Below are 18240 nucleotides of genomic sequence, written 5' to 3' on the forward strand. Positions count from 1 at the left end.
CTACCCGCCCCGGCAGCCCCTCCCGCCACAGCCAGCTGCAGGGAGGCAGCGGGCCTGGCTCTACGGCTCACCTGTGAGGCTCGGGGAATCCCTGCCCCTTCTGCACCCAGTCTCTCCGTCCACAAATGGGGGGTACCAAGGGCTCCTCCCTCTACTTACCTCCCAGACAAACCAAGCAACTCAGAAAGGCAGTGCCAAGGGCACTCCATGAGAGCTCTGGTCAGGGTTCCCGTTATTAGGGCCCCCCAGAATCCGAGTGGAGGGGGGCTGCTATGAAGTTTTGCTAATCACACATCCCTATCTGGTACCAGGAGATTATATTTTGGGCTTTACAAGTAGACTAATATAAATAGCAATTATGCAATTTACCGAATGTTCTTTGTAATTATGGGCACAAAACAACGCTGTTCTGTGTCATTATTAGAAAAATAAAACAGGTTACGTTTATTCCACAAGGCATGGTAAGTGGTTTGGAGGGATCATAATGAGAACAAAGCTTTGCAAAGTAGAATTCCTTATGCTTTCCCTTTTGAGCATCTCAGAAAGCCTCAACGTTAACTGTGTTCACAGAAGAGACCTGCACAGGCGCTCTGGACTCCTTGTCCCCATTTTGGAGATGGGCAGATGGGGCCAGTGAGGCAGAGTGTGTGTGCTGGCACAAGGCGCCTCTCTCCCAGATCCTGGAGCTTCCTGGCTCCCCCACCGGGGCCAGGTGCTGATTCCCAGCCAGTAGAGGTACAAGCTTCCCAGGATGAACGGTCACCATCACCTGCGTGCTTCTCATTCTGAAGCACAGAGCTGCCTCACGTTTTAAGAGGCTTCAGTGGGAGGAGGCCTTCTCTGGGCTTTGAATTCCAAGGCTGGAGGAATTCAAGCATGTCTGGATTGACAGCGAACACTCAGTTCAAAATAAAATTTGGATCTATTTGGCTTGTACAGTCTAAAAAACTGAAAGCTGCCCTTTGCCCCATGATCAGTGACATCACCAGCTCCTCTGCACTGCCGTGGACATGGAGGTGCTCCGGCACTTCCAAAGGGAGATTCCTGGGCCCTCGGAAAAGCGGGTGGTAGTGACCCTCACGGGATGGGCCCTCACAGGCTGGCTCCACCCAAGCAGCCATTTCCAGGAAAATCTCGGAACCGATCCCTCTGTTATATCCTCCTTGCACAGTCAGATGAGAACTGGGAGCGGGGGTGGGGGAAGACACTGCTGCCACTTAATCACCAGTCAACCAGCCGTCTCACTCCTGCATTCCCCTTGTTATTAAAAAGAAATGCCCTCGAGCTTTAAGAACGCGTGATGACAAGCTGAATAATTCAAACGGAGCAGCAGAAGGGTGGTGGCAGTGGCCTGCCCGTTCTGCAATAGGTCTTTCTAGAAAACGCCAGCTGGAAGCTTACCCGCTGTGGTGTGTGTATGGGAGACAGAGCGTCCAAGTCTGCCATGGGAAACTCGACCCCTTTCCTCTTCAGCTCCTCGTATATATGCACAACGCCGGTGAGGTCAGGACTGCTTCGAAAGGCATCAGCCCACGCCTGGGAGGATAAAAGAGGGCCTGTCAGGAAGCATTTCTCACCAAGGGCAGCCCAGGTCCTCTCTCAGAGGCCAGTGCCCTCCGACCCTCAAATGCCAATCATGCTGGCCAAACCCACTCTGTCCCCGCGCCCCCCCCCCCCCCCGCCAGCGCTGCCACGACGGGGCTGGCGAAATCTGGGTTTGCAATGGTGCTGTGGAGCATGAACAAAAACACAAAAACTTAATTCAGCGTGTAGCATTTCCTTGGAGAAGATGCGGAGAAATAACACCTAAGCACTGTGGCGCATCCTAAAATGCAGGCATTTCCCTAATCGCCGGGAAATCAATTCCTGGCGATGCTTAGCTGAAGGGCGTGCGGAGGCTGCCTCGCTGCCGTGCCCGCGGGATGCCATCGGGACCGGAGTGCCGCGGCTCTGCTCGGCAGAGCTCCCGTGGGCGGAGGCAGGAACCGTAGGCAAATTGAGTAGAAAGGAAAGGAGAAATTGATGTGTGGCGGAAATAAAGGCTAATGCAAGGTCTCCTCGGTGGATCAGAGAGCGCAAAAGCGGAGACCACCTCGCCTGGCCGGAAAGGGGAGGTGGCAGAGGCTCAGGGGAGGGCGAGCCCGGAGCTGCCCACCGTGGCAACGCCCACGCGCCCACATCGGAGAAGCCATTGGAAAGCACGGCCACAAGAGCCCCTTCGCTGAAAACACAACACAGAGAGCAAAGAACGAACATCCCAGTAGACACTGATCATTGATTCATGACACTCAAAAAAGAATTTAAATATTTGGTTCTTTGGAAGTTACAGGATCAAAAAAAAAAAAAAAAAAAAAAAAAGCAGCATCTCCAAAGGGCTCCCCCAAAACGAAGCCCAGCTCTTCAAAACGGTCCTGTCACCCTATACGTACCCAGAAGAGGCGGTGCGGCGTCTCGCGCCCACGGTTCCGTTGCCAATTCTGCTGTTGTCACAAGCATTTCCCTGCCTCCCTGGCTCTAGCACTGCGTTCCAACCAATCCTGAGGCAGCCCCAGAAACTCTATCTCTAACCACCAGACCCACTTGAAGTTAAAAGGTCAGTTTCCAAAAAGCCTTGCTCGTTACGACTGATACATCTCACCACAAACATTACTGTCAGCCTGGCTTCCTTGATCCATTTATCGAATGTGCACACTCAGGGATTTAATGCCCGCTTGAGGACGGCCCCTCTCGGCCGACACTTCCTCCTGGATTCTGAGTGGGGCCCATGGTGCCTGCGGAGGCCCATCGGAGCACCAGCTGGAGAGCAGCACCCCTGAGGCCTGCCCCCCCAGGGAGTGCCCCAGAGCCCCATTCTCCACCAGCTGCTTTGGCTGCTGCCACCTGACTCAAAATCCAGCTGAGTCCTGCGACTCTAGCTTCAAAATGCAGCTAGCATGTTCGTTTAGGGTCTAAGGCCAGGTTTACAGTCTGTGGTGGGAGGCCAGGGAGAAAAAAGCATGATGGTCCTTCCTGCTGCCACTTCCTGCCTCGATTTCAACGGGAGGACCAACAGTTCCAGGGGACGGCTTGTCAGTTATCTTGTTCTCCACCTCAGCCAACTCCAAGATAGGAAGAATGGAAATTAAAGAACCATCACTGTGCTCTCCAGACGGGGGACAGTTCTTGGGGCACCTGCCCAAACGGCGACTCAACAGGCCCCCTTTCTCCAGTACTATGTATTCTGTGGCACCAAGAGGGAAACACACACCCCAAGTTGGGCCAGTCAGCTTCCCCTGCACCCAGGAGCTAGGCCCCGGGCTTGGGGAGAGCTGGGCTGCTCTTCTTGGGTAGGTGACACTGTCCACTCTAGATGTGCGCAGCCATATGCCCAGCGGGGACCAGGGAGCAAGAGCTAGCTTATATGTGGGACGTTGAGACCAGTGTGCTGAGAGGTACAGACGAGAGGACTGGTGGGCTTTTCTGATCCCTTCTGTCCCTTCCCAGGTCCAGTCACACCCAGGGTTCTGGGAAGCCCTACCTTGTCCTGACAGACCCTCCTCTTTGCCTAGGCCAGCTGTAATTAAAATTTGTTATCTGCAACCAAGCAGTCTTGGCTAAGCTACTCGCTTCCCACCTGCCACTGTTTCAACCCCTGTATGAGACCCCTGTGCAGTGTGGCTGAGGTGGCCACTAACAGCACATACGTTCCTGGCAGCATTCTCTCCTGAACAAGATTCTGATGCCAACGGGAACAGGGCAGGGGCACCTTTAAAGGAAGAGTCGTAGGAGGAAACACAGAACCGGGAGAAACCCAGAGACGCTACATGCCTCTCTCATCTTCCGGGGACAATGCCCAAATACCTGTGCTCCTGTCTTCTCTCCACTAGGTCAGACGTTTGAAGGCACACACCGAGTCTCGCCCTTGCAGAGAAGGCAGTCAGACGTCATTTGTCAAGTCAGATTGAATTTCGTACTCACAGTTACCAAGCTCCATCAGAGAACACAGGAAGATGGCCAGAGAGGCTGTCCACATTCTGAGGTGACAGTGACAACACAGGAGCCTCTCTACACGATTGACCCAGCTGAGATTTCAGACTCTGCTCTAGGGGAGAGGTGGAAAACCTCAGGAAGTCTAGTCTACTCTGGGTCCCCAACCTAAAGCCAAGGAGCCACAGGGGTGGTGCTGGCAGGCTGCCCTATAGGAAAGCAAAGTGACACGGCAGTGCTGGCACTCTGAGGGGTCCCTGTCACAGGGACTGGCTGGCTAACAACAGAGTGACCACCTCACTGCTCTTTATGGAATTCTCCCTTTTCGGGCCTGTGCCTACAATGTTAGGGGATCGAAAGACCCAGGGGAAGGCCTAGGAAGGAGAGAAAAGAGAATTTCATGCTTTCCTCTCCTTCGCTCCTTGGGATTGTACACCAGACCCCAGACAGAGGCCTTATACCAACACAAACCGTACCCGACTTGCTTCTAAATCCCTCAAATTTTAACACAGTTTTAAATCATCAACTTTCAGATCAATGAACGACTGCCCATTTACACGATGGGTTCTGTTCTTCGCTTCTGCCATGTTCTGCTTATGCCCCCAGATCAGACCTCCTACTCCCGGTGACAGGGTCTCCAGGAAGCTGCCAGTCCATACAGAATCTGGCCAAAGGTCCGGCCGCCGGGTCTCTGACACCTTCCAAGAACACAACACCTCCAGCAGCTCCGGCCCCCTCCTCCTCCCCAGTCAGCTCACTTTCTTTGGTGGAAAAAAAAAAAAAAAACCCTTCAGTGGAAAGAGAGTATTTTTAGACTCTGTTGCTAGGAGGAGGGGGGTGGGGAGGCAGGGCAAGGGGTAAGGGGGGGAGGCACGCAGGATAGGCATGGCCACCAGGAGGCTACCCTACTGGGATGGTATCATTTCTGTTCCTGAAAACAACCGAAGGGAAAGGCAGAGGGATATGGCACAGAGCACAAGTATCCCCGTCTTCTCAACAAATGGGACCCCCCAAGAAGAAACAGAAAGGCTCGCAGCCAAAGGCCAGCCGAGGGACCAGGATGGAGAGGGTGCTAAAAGTGGCAGGCAGTTCAAAGGCTGGGAGCGAGAAAGCGGCTCACCAGGCTTCCCTGCTCTCTTGCTGCAGAGAGACCAGCTCCCCTCAAGACGGGTCAATCCCTGGGTATACGCTTCCAGCTGCCCTGCCTGGCAGTTCATGCACTGGGCTCGGAGGGCAGTCTTCCCCAGGCGTTCTGAAGGGTGGGGCCCCTGGCGTACACAGCCTGAGGGGTGTCTCTTTTGGGGGGGTTCAGTGGAGCTGGGGTGGCTACGGATGGCTAGAGGGCAGCCAGGGACACAGACGCCTCGATGACAGGAGGCTGGGATGTGGAGACGAGGGACAGGTGTCCACGGGTTCTCAGCAGAGGGCTGCTGATGGCAAACATGTGGCTCCGGGAATGGCACCTGTGCGACCAATCTCAGGCCAACAATGCCTGTGATCAGCATCCCAGGAAAGGAATCAGAAGAAATGGTGGGCAGGAAGCCAAGGGGACACGGAAGGACAAGCACCCATTTCTCTAAGGAGCAGGGAGACTGTTAGAAAAGCTGGTTTGGGGTGCCTGGGTGGCTCAGTCGGTAAGTGTCCGACTCGTGATTTTGGCTCAGGCCATAACTTCATGGTTTGTGAGTTCAAGCCGGGCATCAGGCTCTGTGCTGAGAGCGCAGAGCCCGCTTGGGATTCTGTCTTCCTTTCTCTCCACCCCTCCTCCACTTACCCTGTCTCAAAATAAATAAAAATAAACTTAAAAAAAAAAAAGAAGGGGCACCTAGATGGCTTAGTTGGTTAAGCATCCGACTTTGACTCAGGTCATGATCTCACAGTTCGTGAGTTCGAGTCCCGCATCGGGCTCTGTGCTGACAGCTCAGAGCCTAGAGTCTGCTTTGGGTTCTGTGTCTCCCTCTCTCTCTCTGCCCCTCCCCCACTCATACTCAGTCTCTCTCTCTCTCTCAAAAATGAATAAACTTCAAAAAAGTTTTAAACAAGTAAATAATGAAATAAAACTGAAACAGAAAAGAAAAAAGAAAGAAAAGAGAGAAAAGAAGAGAAAAAAGAAAAGAAAAGAAAAGAAAAGAGAAAAAAAGAAAAAGCTCCCACCAGAGGCAGGAAGCAATCAAAGGGACAGTGGGCTCAGGCCATGCCTGGTTGTCAGAGCCACAGGTCTTGCAACCACCAGGAGCGCCAACCAAGCTTCCTGGGCCAGGTTGGGGGGGAGCCCCCCCCCCCGCACTTGTCTCTATAACCCCTTGGCCTCAAAAGCTTTTCAAGTGCTGGAGTATTACTTGACAATCAAAAAGAATGAAATCTTGCCATTTGCAACTATGTGGATGGAACTAGAGGGTATTATGCTAAAAGAAGTTAGAGAAAGAAATATCGTATGACTTCACTCATATGAGGACTTTAAGACACAAAACAGATGAACATAAGGGAAGGAAAGCAACAATAATACAAAAACAGGGAGGGGGACAAAACAGAAGAGACTCTTATTTTTTTTTTTTAATTTTTTTTTTCAACGTTTTTATTTATTTTTGGGACAGAGAGAGACAGAGCATGAACGGGGGAGGGGCAGAGAGAGAGGGAGACACAGAATCAGAAACAGGTTCCAGGCTCTGAGCCATCAGCCCAGAGCCCGACGTGGGGCTCGAACTCACGGACCGCGAGATCGTGACCTGGCTGAAGTCGGCCGCTTAACCGACTGCGCCACCCAGGCGCCCCCAGAAGAGACTCTTAAATATGGAGAACAAACAGAGTTACTGGAAGGGTCGTGGGAGGGGGGATGGGCTAAATGGGTAAGGGGCACTAAAGAATCTACTCCTGAAATCACTGTTGCACTATATGCTAACTAATTTGGATGTAAATTTAAAAAGTGAAACTAAAGATAAAAAAATTAAAAAATTATGGGGCGCCTGGGTGGCGCAGTCGGTGAAGCGTCCGACTTCAGCCAGGTCACGATCTCGCGGTCCGTGAGTTCGAGCCCCGCGTCAGGCTCTGGGCTGATGGCTCGGAGCCTGGAGCCTGTTTCCGACTCTGTGTCTCCCTCTCTCTCTGCCCCTCCCCCGTTCATGCTCTGTCTCTCTCTGTCCAAAAGTAAATTAAAAACGTTGAAAAAAAAATTAAAAAAAAAAATTTAAAAAATTAAAAAAAAAAAAAGCTTTTCAAGTGTCGATACGTTCAGAGTTTATGGCTGCCCCTCAAATATCCCCAAGCCAGCTCAAGTGCTCCCTGGGGAGGCCCTTGGCCCTCTATCATCTGCAAGCTTCTGTCTCTCCATAAAATCGATAGCTCCCCAAGGGCAGGGCTGGGACTGGGCCGGTGCCACTTCCTGGCAGCTGGACTCCGGAGAGCACCAGGAAACATCCAGATGGCAAGGATGGTGAGGAAGAACCTGTTGTGGCTCCGGCACTCACACATTTAACTGAACCTCTTTCCTGTCTAACTAACTGCATTTCCACTGTGGCCTGCTGCCCACTTACGGGCTGGCACAAGGTCCAGGGATCTGTCACCCCCTGCCCTGTTCTGTGTTATGGTGGGAGTAGCACATGCTCTCCGGGGGGAATATCAGACTCTCTGGGCGGGGAGGCGGGGGTGGTGCAGTTTTTAAACGTATAAATAAAATCATCTTCTTCCTCAAAGGAGTTGAGGGGCGCCTGGGTGGCTCAGTCGGTTAAGCGTCGTCCGACTTCAGCTCAGGTCATGATCTCATTCTCATGGTTTGTGAGCCCAAGCCTCTTGTCGGGCTCCGTGTCTGGAGCCTGCTTCAGACTCTCTGTCTCCCTCTCTCTCTCTGCCCCTCCCCCGCTCATACTCTGTCTCTCTCTGTCTCTCTCAAAAGTAAAGAAACATTAAAAGAATTTTTTTAATTAAAACAAAGGGGGAGTTGAGAACAGGTTGACAAGATGCCATGCCTCCACATAGGCATCGGGCGGGCCAGAATGAGGACGCACTGGTGAAAACGGGGCGCAATGAAAGCTCTCACATGCTGCTGGGAAAGAGCAGCAGGGATCTGCCAGAGTAACCACTCAACCAGAGCGTGGCCGTTCCCCACCCAGCAATTCCACTCCCGGGGATGAGGCTGAGCCACGTGAAACTGCTAACACGGGACTGTGCTTGGCCAACAAAGACGCAACTTCACCCACGTGCCTTAATACGTACCTAATAACAACGAATACGTACGTTCACCCAACGACACGTGCTAGCTGTTCACAGCAGCGGTTTTCCCAAAGGCCGCAAACTGGAAACACCGAGTGTTCAGTGGAAAGGAGACACAAATGGCGGTGCGTTCCCCCAAAGGGACCCGGTGCAGCGACATGAGCAGGGGGCACGGGAGGCCTATCTGGTCACACCAATGACAAGGTGAGGCCCGCAAACAAGGCCTCAGACACACAGACCTGGCCGAGTGCTGCTGCAGAGTCCACGCGGATGAAGTTCAAGCATGGGAAAAAACCTGGGGCGCCGGGGTGGCTCAGTCAGTAGGTTAAGCCTCTGACTTTGGCTCAGGTCATGATCTCACAGCCCGGGAGTTCGAGCCCCGCCTCGGGCTCTGTGCTGACAGCTCGGAGCCTGGAGCCTGCTTTGCATTCTGTGCCTCCCTCTCTCTCACTGCCCCTCTCCTGCTCGTGCTCTGTCTCTCTCTCAAAAATAAATAAACATTAAAAATAAATAAATTAATTAAAAAGTACAGGAATAACCCATCTAGGCTGTGAGGTGGTCACCCCAGGCAGTCGGGGCTCTTTGCGGGCAGGTCACATTCTGCTTCATGACACAGAGGCTAGATTCTACGTGTGTGTTCAGTTCGTAAAAGCTTGTCAAGTTGTACATGCTTTTTTAACGTGTGATTTCCTGTACGTATAATTCAATTTTAAAAAAGGCTGAAGATCCTGTTTATACTTTCGTTCACCGCATTATAGAAGCCAAGCCATCTGCCAGCTCTGAATGCTATCTGTTTCTGTTGGTTGGCCACGACCAAAGATAAAAGTTCTTTGTGAAGCTCCAGAACCTGGAGAAGAAGGACCCTCCCCCCCAGGCAGGTAAGCAAGCCCACCGGGAACGATACCCTTATCCAAAGCCCGTTGGGTTTTCCCAGTTGGACCAGGGAGACTGTCCAGTGCATCCTGGCCGGACAGGAGCGAGCAAGCGAGCGAGGCCCTCAGGGCCCCTTCCTGCTCCCGCCCCTGCAGGCGGTGCACATGCACTGCTGCCAGGCCAGCAGGGGGAGCCCTCAGAACACGGTGCCGGCCGCCATGCTGCCTCAGGGTGACCTCTGGGACCAGGAGTAGGTTAGGCAGGAACACAAGGCCCCCATTGTACACATACGGAGGCAGAAGCCCAGAGAAGTTAAAACACTTGCTGCGGTCACACAGCTGGGAGAAGCAGTGCGGAGAGGAGGTGGTGACCTTGATGGGAAGGTCGGGCTGCCCCTGGGAACAACCACAGCCACAGTCAGTGCACAAGGCTCCCTGTGTCCTCAGCCAGAGGTCCCCGCACAGTCCCAGTGGCACGGATCACAAGCCTTGCCACGGCTGCCCTTGTCAGGAGGTGGCCAAGCACAGGAAGGACTCCTTCCACATCTGACTACAGAAAGACCTTGCCTATGGCCACAGTGGGCCTGCCGAGGGTTCAGGCGGGGGTGCCCCCCTTTGGTGAGAAAAAGCCACTATTTATTGTCTTGCCATCAAATACTGGGGGTCTTGAGGCAGGGGAGTGTACTGGGGAAGTCCAGAATGAGGGAGTCAAGGGCAGAGGTGGGGGTGGGGAGGGAAGAGGGTAAGGTGGTTTGTACCTGCGTGTGCGTGTGTGTGTATGTGTGTGAGAGAGAGACAGACAGAGAAAGGGATGGAGAGAGGTGGAGGAAGAGAGAGAGCTAGAGTGGGGAGGGGGAGGGAGGGAGAGACATGGAGATATGCCAGGTGGGCAGAATGAAGAGCTAGGGGAAACCTAAGGAACCATGGGAAGGGGCCCTGCTGTCACCCACACTCCTCCCCTTCCTTAGAGCTTCAGCAAACTACATTCACCCACTCATTAAGAAAAACAACTTATCAGACAGCTACTCTACACAGTCAACGGCTCTAGACCCTGGGGATATAATGTCCCTGGGCTCTCAGGAAACTCAGAGTGAGGCAGAGGATAGAAAAGTGAGCACAGAAGCAGAGAAGACCATAAAAGAGGGTGACAGGAGAGGGGGAAGTGCTGTCAACCTGGTGGTGGGAGGGCTCTGGGAGCTGTCTCAATGATGAAGAGGGCTTTCAGGCAGAGGACGCGGGAGAGAACAGACGGAGCCAGCAGACCCGCCGGCTGGGGCCCCACTTTCCTCTCCAACCTCAGGTGCCCCCACCACCTCGAATGCCCCGGTGCCCACCCCTGATCACAGTGCCTTCTGCCTGGCCCCACTCCCACCCTCTCCTTTTGGCTCCCGCAGGCCCCTATCTTTCCTCTACCACAGCACTAATCGCCCCACCTTGGATGCTCGTTGGCATATGTGTCTCCCAGCCTACCACCAGGGTGCTCGGTCTAGAATCCAGATCTAGGGGCGCCTGGGTGGCTCAGCCGGTTAAGCGTCCGACTTCAGCTCGGGTCACGATCTCGAGGTCCTTGAGTTCGAGCCCCGCGTCGGGCTCTGGGCTGACAGTTCAGAGCCCGGAGCCTGTTTCGGATTCTGCATTTCCCTCTTTCTCTCTCCTCCCCAGCTCATGTTCTGTCTCTCTCTTCTCAAAAATAAATAAAAGTTAAAAAAAACTGTTTTTAAATCCAGATCTGTCTGCGTACGCCTAGCTCAGAAATGTGCAGTGGTTCCCCGCTGCCTACAGGACAAAGCATAAAACGTCAGCATGTATGGCCCACAAGACCCTGACCATCCCTCTGGCCTCCTCTCCCAGCCCCAGACACTCTTCATTACACTCTGTGCTCCACGTGATGGTTTTAAAACATCCTCTCTTTTAAGAGATGCAGCTTCATTCCCATACTCTTGACGCCAGATCTGGTGACTCCCTTCTAACAAACAGAATATGACAGAAAAGACGGTGTGTGACTTCTGAGACTCAGTCCCAAGAGGCACCGCAGCTTGGATCACTTGCTCTAGGGAAAACCCGCTGCCATGTTACGAGGACACTCAGGAGTCCACACAGCAAGAAACTCAGGTCTCCTACCAACAGTCAGCAAGGCACGGAGGCCTCCTGCCAACAGCTATGTGGTGAGTCACCTTGGACGTGGCTCCTCCAGCTCATCGAGCTTGCAGATGAGGCAATTCTGGCTACCGTCTTGACCGCAACCTCATGAGAGCTCCTGAGCCAGGATCGCTCATCTAGGCTGCTCCTGAGTTCCTGAGCCACAGAAACAACAAGGTACTAAACATCTGTTGTTTTAAGCCCTTAAGTTTTGGGATAATCTGCTACAGAGCAATCAATAACGAATACATCCCAAACGTGTCAACTGCTGTCTTTGACACACATGTTATTCTCTTTGTCTGTGCTACTTACTTCTCACACCCTGACCTTTCCGCCAAGTTCCTCACATCCTTCAGGGTCCAAGAGAAATGTCATCTCCTTAGTGAATCACTCCTTAACACCCTCTCCCCCAACCTGGCACCACCTGCCACAGAGCTGGCTCTGACCCTGTGCCTCGCCAGCCCCTGCATAGGACTCTAGCATGGCCCTTCCTACCCCACAATGTCCCTGATGGCTCAGAGGCCTATCAAGGTCTCCCACCTGCCCTTGGGGGTAACAGAGATCCAGGCACCCAGAAAACTGGTGAAACCTCTGTCAATTGGCTTGTGAGCTACCACTCAGGTTTTTATTCCAGCGGGAGGAATGTAAAAAACTGGTGCTTTTTGCAACACATATTTAAACCCAAAGGGCCTCCCTCCATTCTTTCCTCCAAATGATGGGAAAGCATGAAGACCCACTGGTCAAGGGCCCCATCTTACTCCATGCCAACAAACCCGACAAGGGGAGCTGACCCTACCTGGATCAGAGCTAGCACCTTGTCCTGGACAATGGTGGGAGGGTTGTTCTTGGGAGAGATGATTTTGACCAGGACGCTGTCGATGAAATCTCGGTTGGCCACAAGGATGTGGAAGCGGTGGCCACAGTTCTTCACACATGTCTCCAGCACCTGAGGAGGTAGGAAAGGAAAGAGAGGTCACCACCGTGGGACCCAGAGGAGCTGCCCAGGCCACTGAGTTTCCACCCCCACCATGCCCCCTTCCTTCTCCTGGATGGTCCTTCCCACCGTCTCCTCCAGAGTCAGACCTGGATGGCTCCACATCCCTATGCTCTAATTCAGTTGTCCCTTGCTGTCTGAAGTTGCCTGTCCCTGAACAAGAATCAGGCAATTAGTTGGGAACTGAGGCACCAGTTTTGCATGAGAAGGACGCTGGTGTTTTAATGAGATCGAAATGACTGAGTGGTCCCTGAAAATTAGCATTTTAACTCCTCTCTCCGGGCTTCTGGGTGTGAGACCTTAGCCAATGGGACACAGGCTCTGTCACAGAGAGGGCTGCTGTGACAGCCCAAATTACCCTGTGAATTACTTGCCCTTTTATGCGAGGAAGCGTGCGTGCGCGCGCGCGCACACACACACACGGGTGCACACGCCCCACATGACCCTGCCTCTGCAACTAAAATTGGCAATGACTAAGGATTTTGTACCCTGAATAAATGGTTTGTGGGCCTCAGCTGCCAATCAGCTTCAAGGTCCATGTTCACTGCAAACCCTGTTCGCCCATCCCTGGTCTGGAAAAAATGAATTACACAGGCCGTAGGCATTAAGAAAAGCACGGCGCATGTGGGTTCTGGCCAGATGGCCATTGTGGGCTCGAATCTCAGCTCTGCCACTTGCTCCCTTAATGGCCCAGAATGAGTCTGTCTGCGCTGAGCTTCCTCATCTGTAATATGGGCACGTGAGTGCCCCCTTGCAGGACTGTAGTAAGGATGAGGGAGTCTGTCTGAAGCATCTAACACAGTGCCCTGCAAGGAGTGGGGCAGTAAAGGAGGACTATGGTGATATGATCATCATTTTGAAGGCTGTCGTACACACATGAGGAACGGGAAAAGCTCTCCCGTCCCCACACGACAGGGGAGAGGCTGGCTGGAATTCAGAGGCACCAACTGGAGTGTCCCCCAGCCTTCGACACACCCTTCTGAACTTCTCAGCTCTCTGTAAACCAACCTATACAATCACCCAGCCCTTCCCACACCAGTACCCCCCAATGCCACAGTCAACTAGCAGGGATGTGACGGACAACAGGGGACATTTCTGGCTGCCTCAGTTATCTTCATTTGCCCACAGTGAGCTGATCACTGGCTACCTTAGGCAGCCATTCCACAGGGCTGGGTTCACGCGATGAGGCGTCACCTTGACAAAGCGTGATGGTCAGGAAAGGCCCACGCTCTTAACATTAACTGAGCACAGACTACATGCCAGGCACCGTGTGGGAGCCCCCCACATTACAGCATTTCATTTTAGGCTCACAGAATTAGATTCTCTTTAAGTGGGTCAGGCTTCTCTGGAGCCCTTGTCTCCTCACCCACAATGAGGCCACAGGGCCAACCTCCCCCCATGGCTCTCCTCTAAGATCAGCTGGGAGTCCCTCAGATGACAGGCGACAGGTACTAGATTTCTTGTTCTTTCACCTGGTCCTTGAAATAGCCCTGTAAGGTGGGTGTTATCCCACTTTAGAGATGAGGAAGCTGAGGCCTGGAGTAACTTCACTGAGGAGGCCAGGGCTGGCATGTGCCCTGAGCCTGGCAACCGCAGAGCCAGTTAAAACTGTTCCTTTCCCCCGCTGCTGCCTGCACTGTGGGAGACCCTGGGTTCTGCTCGGCTTGCCAAGGAAGACCTCAAAGCTTAGCATCCTTGGGTCATCCACAGCCAAGGGAGGGGGGCATTCTCTTTCTTAGCCTCTGTACGTGCTCAATTCCAGACGATCTCAAGGTAACCAGCACTCACTCTTAACAGTGACCACGGGGGCTACAGGGATGAAGCAGAGGGGTTCTCCCTACCCTCCAGGAACTCACAGTTCCCCTTCTTTCCAGGATCCCCTCTCCTAACTTGGCCTATGCAGGCATCAGGCTGCTGCCAAGGCAGGTGGCAGGAAGAATGGTTTATTTGGTCAGGAAGAGGTGGGGAAGGGAAGGGAGGAGGCTGGGAAGAAAGCAGGTGTGGTGGAAAAAGAGAAAAGAGGAGCAGGAAGGCCAACATGGCAGGCCAGCTGTGGCTCTCCTGCCATGCTCAGGGCAACAGTGGGCCAGGACGCCTGTCCCAGGCACACCCTTTAGGGAGCACGCCCTTACATCTTCCAGGACAGCAGACTTTAAAGCCAGTGTGGCCTAGGCTAGACCTTCGGGCTCACACACAGGTTTGGAAATGCCCTGGAGAGAGATGGCATGTGCTACAAAGCAACCGTGAAGCCTAGCAGAGCAGGAGGAAATGCAGGAGGTTGTCCCTGGCTGGCAAGGGCCACTCGGCCACTCAGGGACTCTGTCAAAAGTGCCTTTGGTGAATCGGTGTCCCTGTGGGTTGTAGGGCATGAGACACACAGCAGCCGTTTTCCAGCAGCCAAAGCCCACAGAATAACAAAAGGTGCCTCTAAGCAATCATTAACAAACAAGCGAAGAAAAAAGCAAAACACTCAGGAATCAATTTAACTAAGGAGGTAAAAGATCTGTACCCTGAAAACTATAAGACAATGATGAGAGAAAGGAAAGACGACACAAATAAATGGAAAGATGTCCCGTGTTCATGGATTGGAAGAATATTATTAAAATGTCCATACTACCCAAAGCCATCTACAGATTTCACAGAAGTAGAAGAAACAATCCTAAAATTCATATGGAACCATTAAAGACTCTGAATAGCCAAAGCAATCTCTAGAAAGCAGAATAAAGCTGGGGACATCGTACTTCCTGATTTCAAACTGTATTACAAAGCTACAATAACCAAAACAGTATGGTACTGGCATAAACATAGACAATGGCACAGAAGTGAGAGCCCAGAAATAAACCCACATATACATATAATATTTGATGAGAGGCAAGAGGACTCAACGGGGGAAAGGACAGTCTCTTTGACAGACGGTATTGGGACAACTGCATAATGACATGCAGAAGAATGAAACTGGACTCCTATCTTACACCACTCAAAAAACTAACTTGAAGTGGACTAAAGACTTAAACTTAAGATGTGAAACGTAAAACTACCAAAAGAAAAACACAGGAAAAAAGTTCCCTGGTCTTGGCAAAGATTTTTTTGGCTATGACACCAAAAGCAATGGCAACAAAAATAAAAATAAACAAGTGGGACTACGTCAAACTAAAAAGCTTTTGCACAGCAGAAGAAACGATCAGCAAAATAAAAAGGCAGTCCACAGAATGGGAAACAATATTTGCAAACTATCTACCTGATAAGTGATTAATATCAAAAATACATAAGGAACTTAAACAACTCAATAGCAAATAAATAAATACACAAACAAATAAACAAACAAATAAGCAAAACCAATCCAATTAAAAATGGGCAAAGATGGCCTGGCTGGCTCAGTTGGAACACGTGACTCTTTATCTAGGGGTTGTAAGTTCAAGTCCCAGGATGGATGTAGAGATTACGAAAAAAATAAATAAAAAAACTTAAAAAATTTGTTTATTTTTAACAGAGAGAGAAGCAGAGAACAGAGGGAGACAGAATCCCAAGCAGGCTCTGTGCCATCAGTGCAGAGCGTGATGTGGGGCCCGAACCCACAAACTGTGACATCATGACCTGAGCCAAAACCGAGGCAGACACTCAACCAACTGAGCCACCCAGGTACCCACAAAATAAATAAACTTTTTTTTTATTATTTTTTTTAACGTTTATTTATTTTTGAGACAGAGAGAGACAGAGCATGAATGGGGGAGGGGCAGAGAGAGAGGGAGACACAGAATCCGAAGCAGGCTCCAGGCTCTGAGCCATCAGCCCAGAGCCCGATGTGGGGCTCGAACTCACAGACCGCGAGATCGTGACCTGAGCTGAAGTCGGATGTTTAACCGACTGAGCCACCCAGGCGCCCCGAAATAAACTTTTTAAAAAATGGGCAAAAAAAACCTGAAATAGACATGCCTTCAAGGAAGATGCACACATGGCCAACAGGCACATGAAAAAGTACTCAACCACTTATCATCAGGGAAATGCAAATCAAAACCACAATAAAAGATCACTTCACACTTGTTACAATGGCTAGTATCAAAAAAACAAGAGACAAGTGCTGATGAGGATGTAGAGAGAAAGGAACCCATGGGCACTGCTGGGAATGTAAATTGGTGCAGCCACTATGGAAAACAGTATGGAGGTTTCTTAAAAAATTAAAAATAGAGCTATCCCACTTCTGCAATCCAGCAATCCCACTTCTGCGTATCTATCTAAAAGAAATGAAAACAGGGTATCAAAGAGATATCTGTACCCCCATATTCACAGCAGCATTATTCACAATAGCCAACAAACGGAAACAACATAAGTACCCACTGATAGATGAACGCATAGACAAAACGTTGAGATATATGTGTATGTCGTATTTCTTTATCCGTGTACAGACACACACTGGAATAGTATTCAGCCATAAAAAGGAAGGAAATCTTGCCTTTTGCAACAACATGGAGCTTGAGGCCATTATCCTAAATGAAGTAAGTTAAATAAAGAAAAACAGGGGTACCCGGGTGGCTCAGTCTGTTCAGTGTATGACTCTTGATTTTTGGCTCAGGTCATAATCGCACGGTTCGTGAGTTTTGAGCCCCACATCAGGCTCTGCACTCACGGAGTGGAGCCTGCTTGGGATTCTCAGTCTCCCTCTCTCTCTGCCCTTCCCTGCTCATGCTCTCTCTCCCCCTCAAAAATAACTGAATTTAAAAAAAGAAAAATACCTAGTGTTTCTCACTTGTATGCAGAACCTAAAAAAGCTGAGCTCACAGCCACAGAGTAGAATGGTGGCTATGGAGCACGGGATATGGGGAGACATTGGTCAAAGGGTACAAATTCCCAGCTATGACTAAGTTCTAGGGATCTAATGGAGAGCATGGGGACCATAATTAACAACACTGCAGTATATATTTGACAGTTAAATTAGATCCCAGGGGCGTCTTAGGGGTGTCAGTCAGTTAAGCATCCAACTCTTGATATTGGCTCAGGTCATGATCTCACAGTTCGTGGGATGGAGCCCTGCATCGGCTCCATGCAGACAGCACAGAGCCTGGGTGGGATTCTCTCTCTCCCCCTCCAGCGCGTGTGCATGCTCTTTGTCTCTCTTGCTCTCAAAAATAAACTTAAAAAAAAAAAAAAAAAAAAAAAGAAAGAAATTGGATCTTAAATGCTATTCCCCTCCCCCAACAAAGGTAATCACGTGAGTAGACAGAGGTGTTTACTAACCTTATTGTGGTAATCATTTTGCAATATACACATGTATCAAATCATCACACTGTGTACCTTAAACTTATATATGTTACATGTCAATAATCTCGTTAAAACTGGGAGAATAATAGTAACAACAGACCTGACCATCAGGAAATGTTCAATGCCATTCAATGGTCTTCCAGAAGGAAGTAAAGGCAGAGACCTCTTTAGAAAGATTTCCATCCAAGCAACACGATTACCATTAGGTTGGGTGTGTAAAGGGGCAGGTACCAGGAAAATGTTCTGATATGTTAGAACTCATTCCCTGGTGATTTTAGCTACTGAAAACAATTCACTTTGGGTATCACCCTGGGTTTCATGAATGCCAAGGATCAAATTCTAAGCAAAAACCAAAAGCTTTCAAGTCACTACTTCTCAGCTGGTCTGTTTCTTCTTTATTATTCAAACCCCAATTCCCTGGCAGAGAACTCTCTCCTAATAAGTCTTGGGTTTTCACTTGGGTGAAAAATCCAAACAGTTTTCCTGCTTTAAAAGGAAACATGTTAGAGCTGTTTGGGATAAACAAACTATTCAAACCTACAGAAAAGCCCACGTGCTGACCTGTTAACAGTTTTCATTGTGAGAACTCACTGTGGCCCAGATTTTGCCACATCTGAGTAACTGTTAGCTTTCTGGACAGAAATAACACCTGAAGTTGTTCCTTTGAATTTCCTAACATTTTAAGAAAGGGCAAAAATCTGATCTGTTCCTTCCTGAGTCACTAGGCTGACTTTTTCCAGAACCTCTGCACCAATGACCAGTTTTTACCCCATAATTTACAGCCGGGCATTCACTAGCCACGAAGTC

General features: G+C 50.7%; 1 protein-coding gene across 6 annotated transcripts in view; it reads right to left on the reverse strand.

The window, feature by feature from the left end:
• TOM1L2 (target of myb1 like 2 membrane trafficking protein) overlaps positions 1-18240 on the reverse strand; it is a 120993-nt gene that overhangs the window by 34058 nt on the left and 68695 nt on the right. For all 6 annotated transcript variants that reach the window (XM_040453020.1, XM_040453015.1, XM_040453014.1 and 3 more), the window contains 2 exons: positions 11980-12129; positions 1402-1536 (listed from right to left, as the gene is read on the reverse strand). In XM_040453020.1, the coding sequence (XP_040308954.1) occupies positions 1402-1536; positions 11980-12129 (285 nt within the window). The remainder of the gene's footprint in view (positions 1-1401; positions 1537-11979; positions 12130-18240) is intronic.

This window comes from Herpailurus yagouaroundi, unplaced genomic scaffold (genome assembly GCF_014898765.1).
Source record: "Herpailurus yagouaroundi ecotype Mexico unplaced genomic scaffold, PumYag 208, whole genome shotgun sequence".
NCBI lineage: Eukaryota > Metazoa > Chordata > Mammalia > Carnivora > Felidae > Herpailurus > Herpailurus yagouaroundi.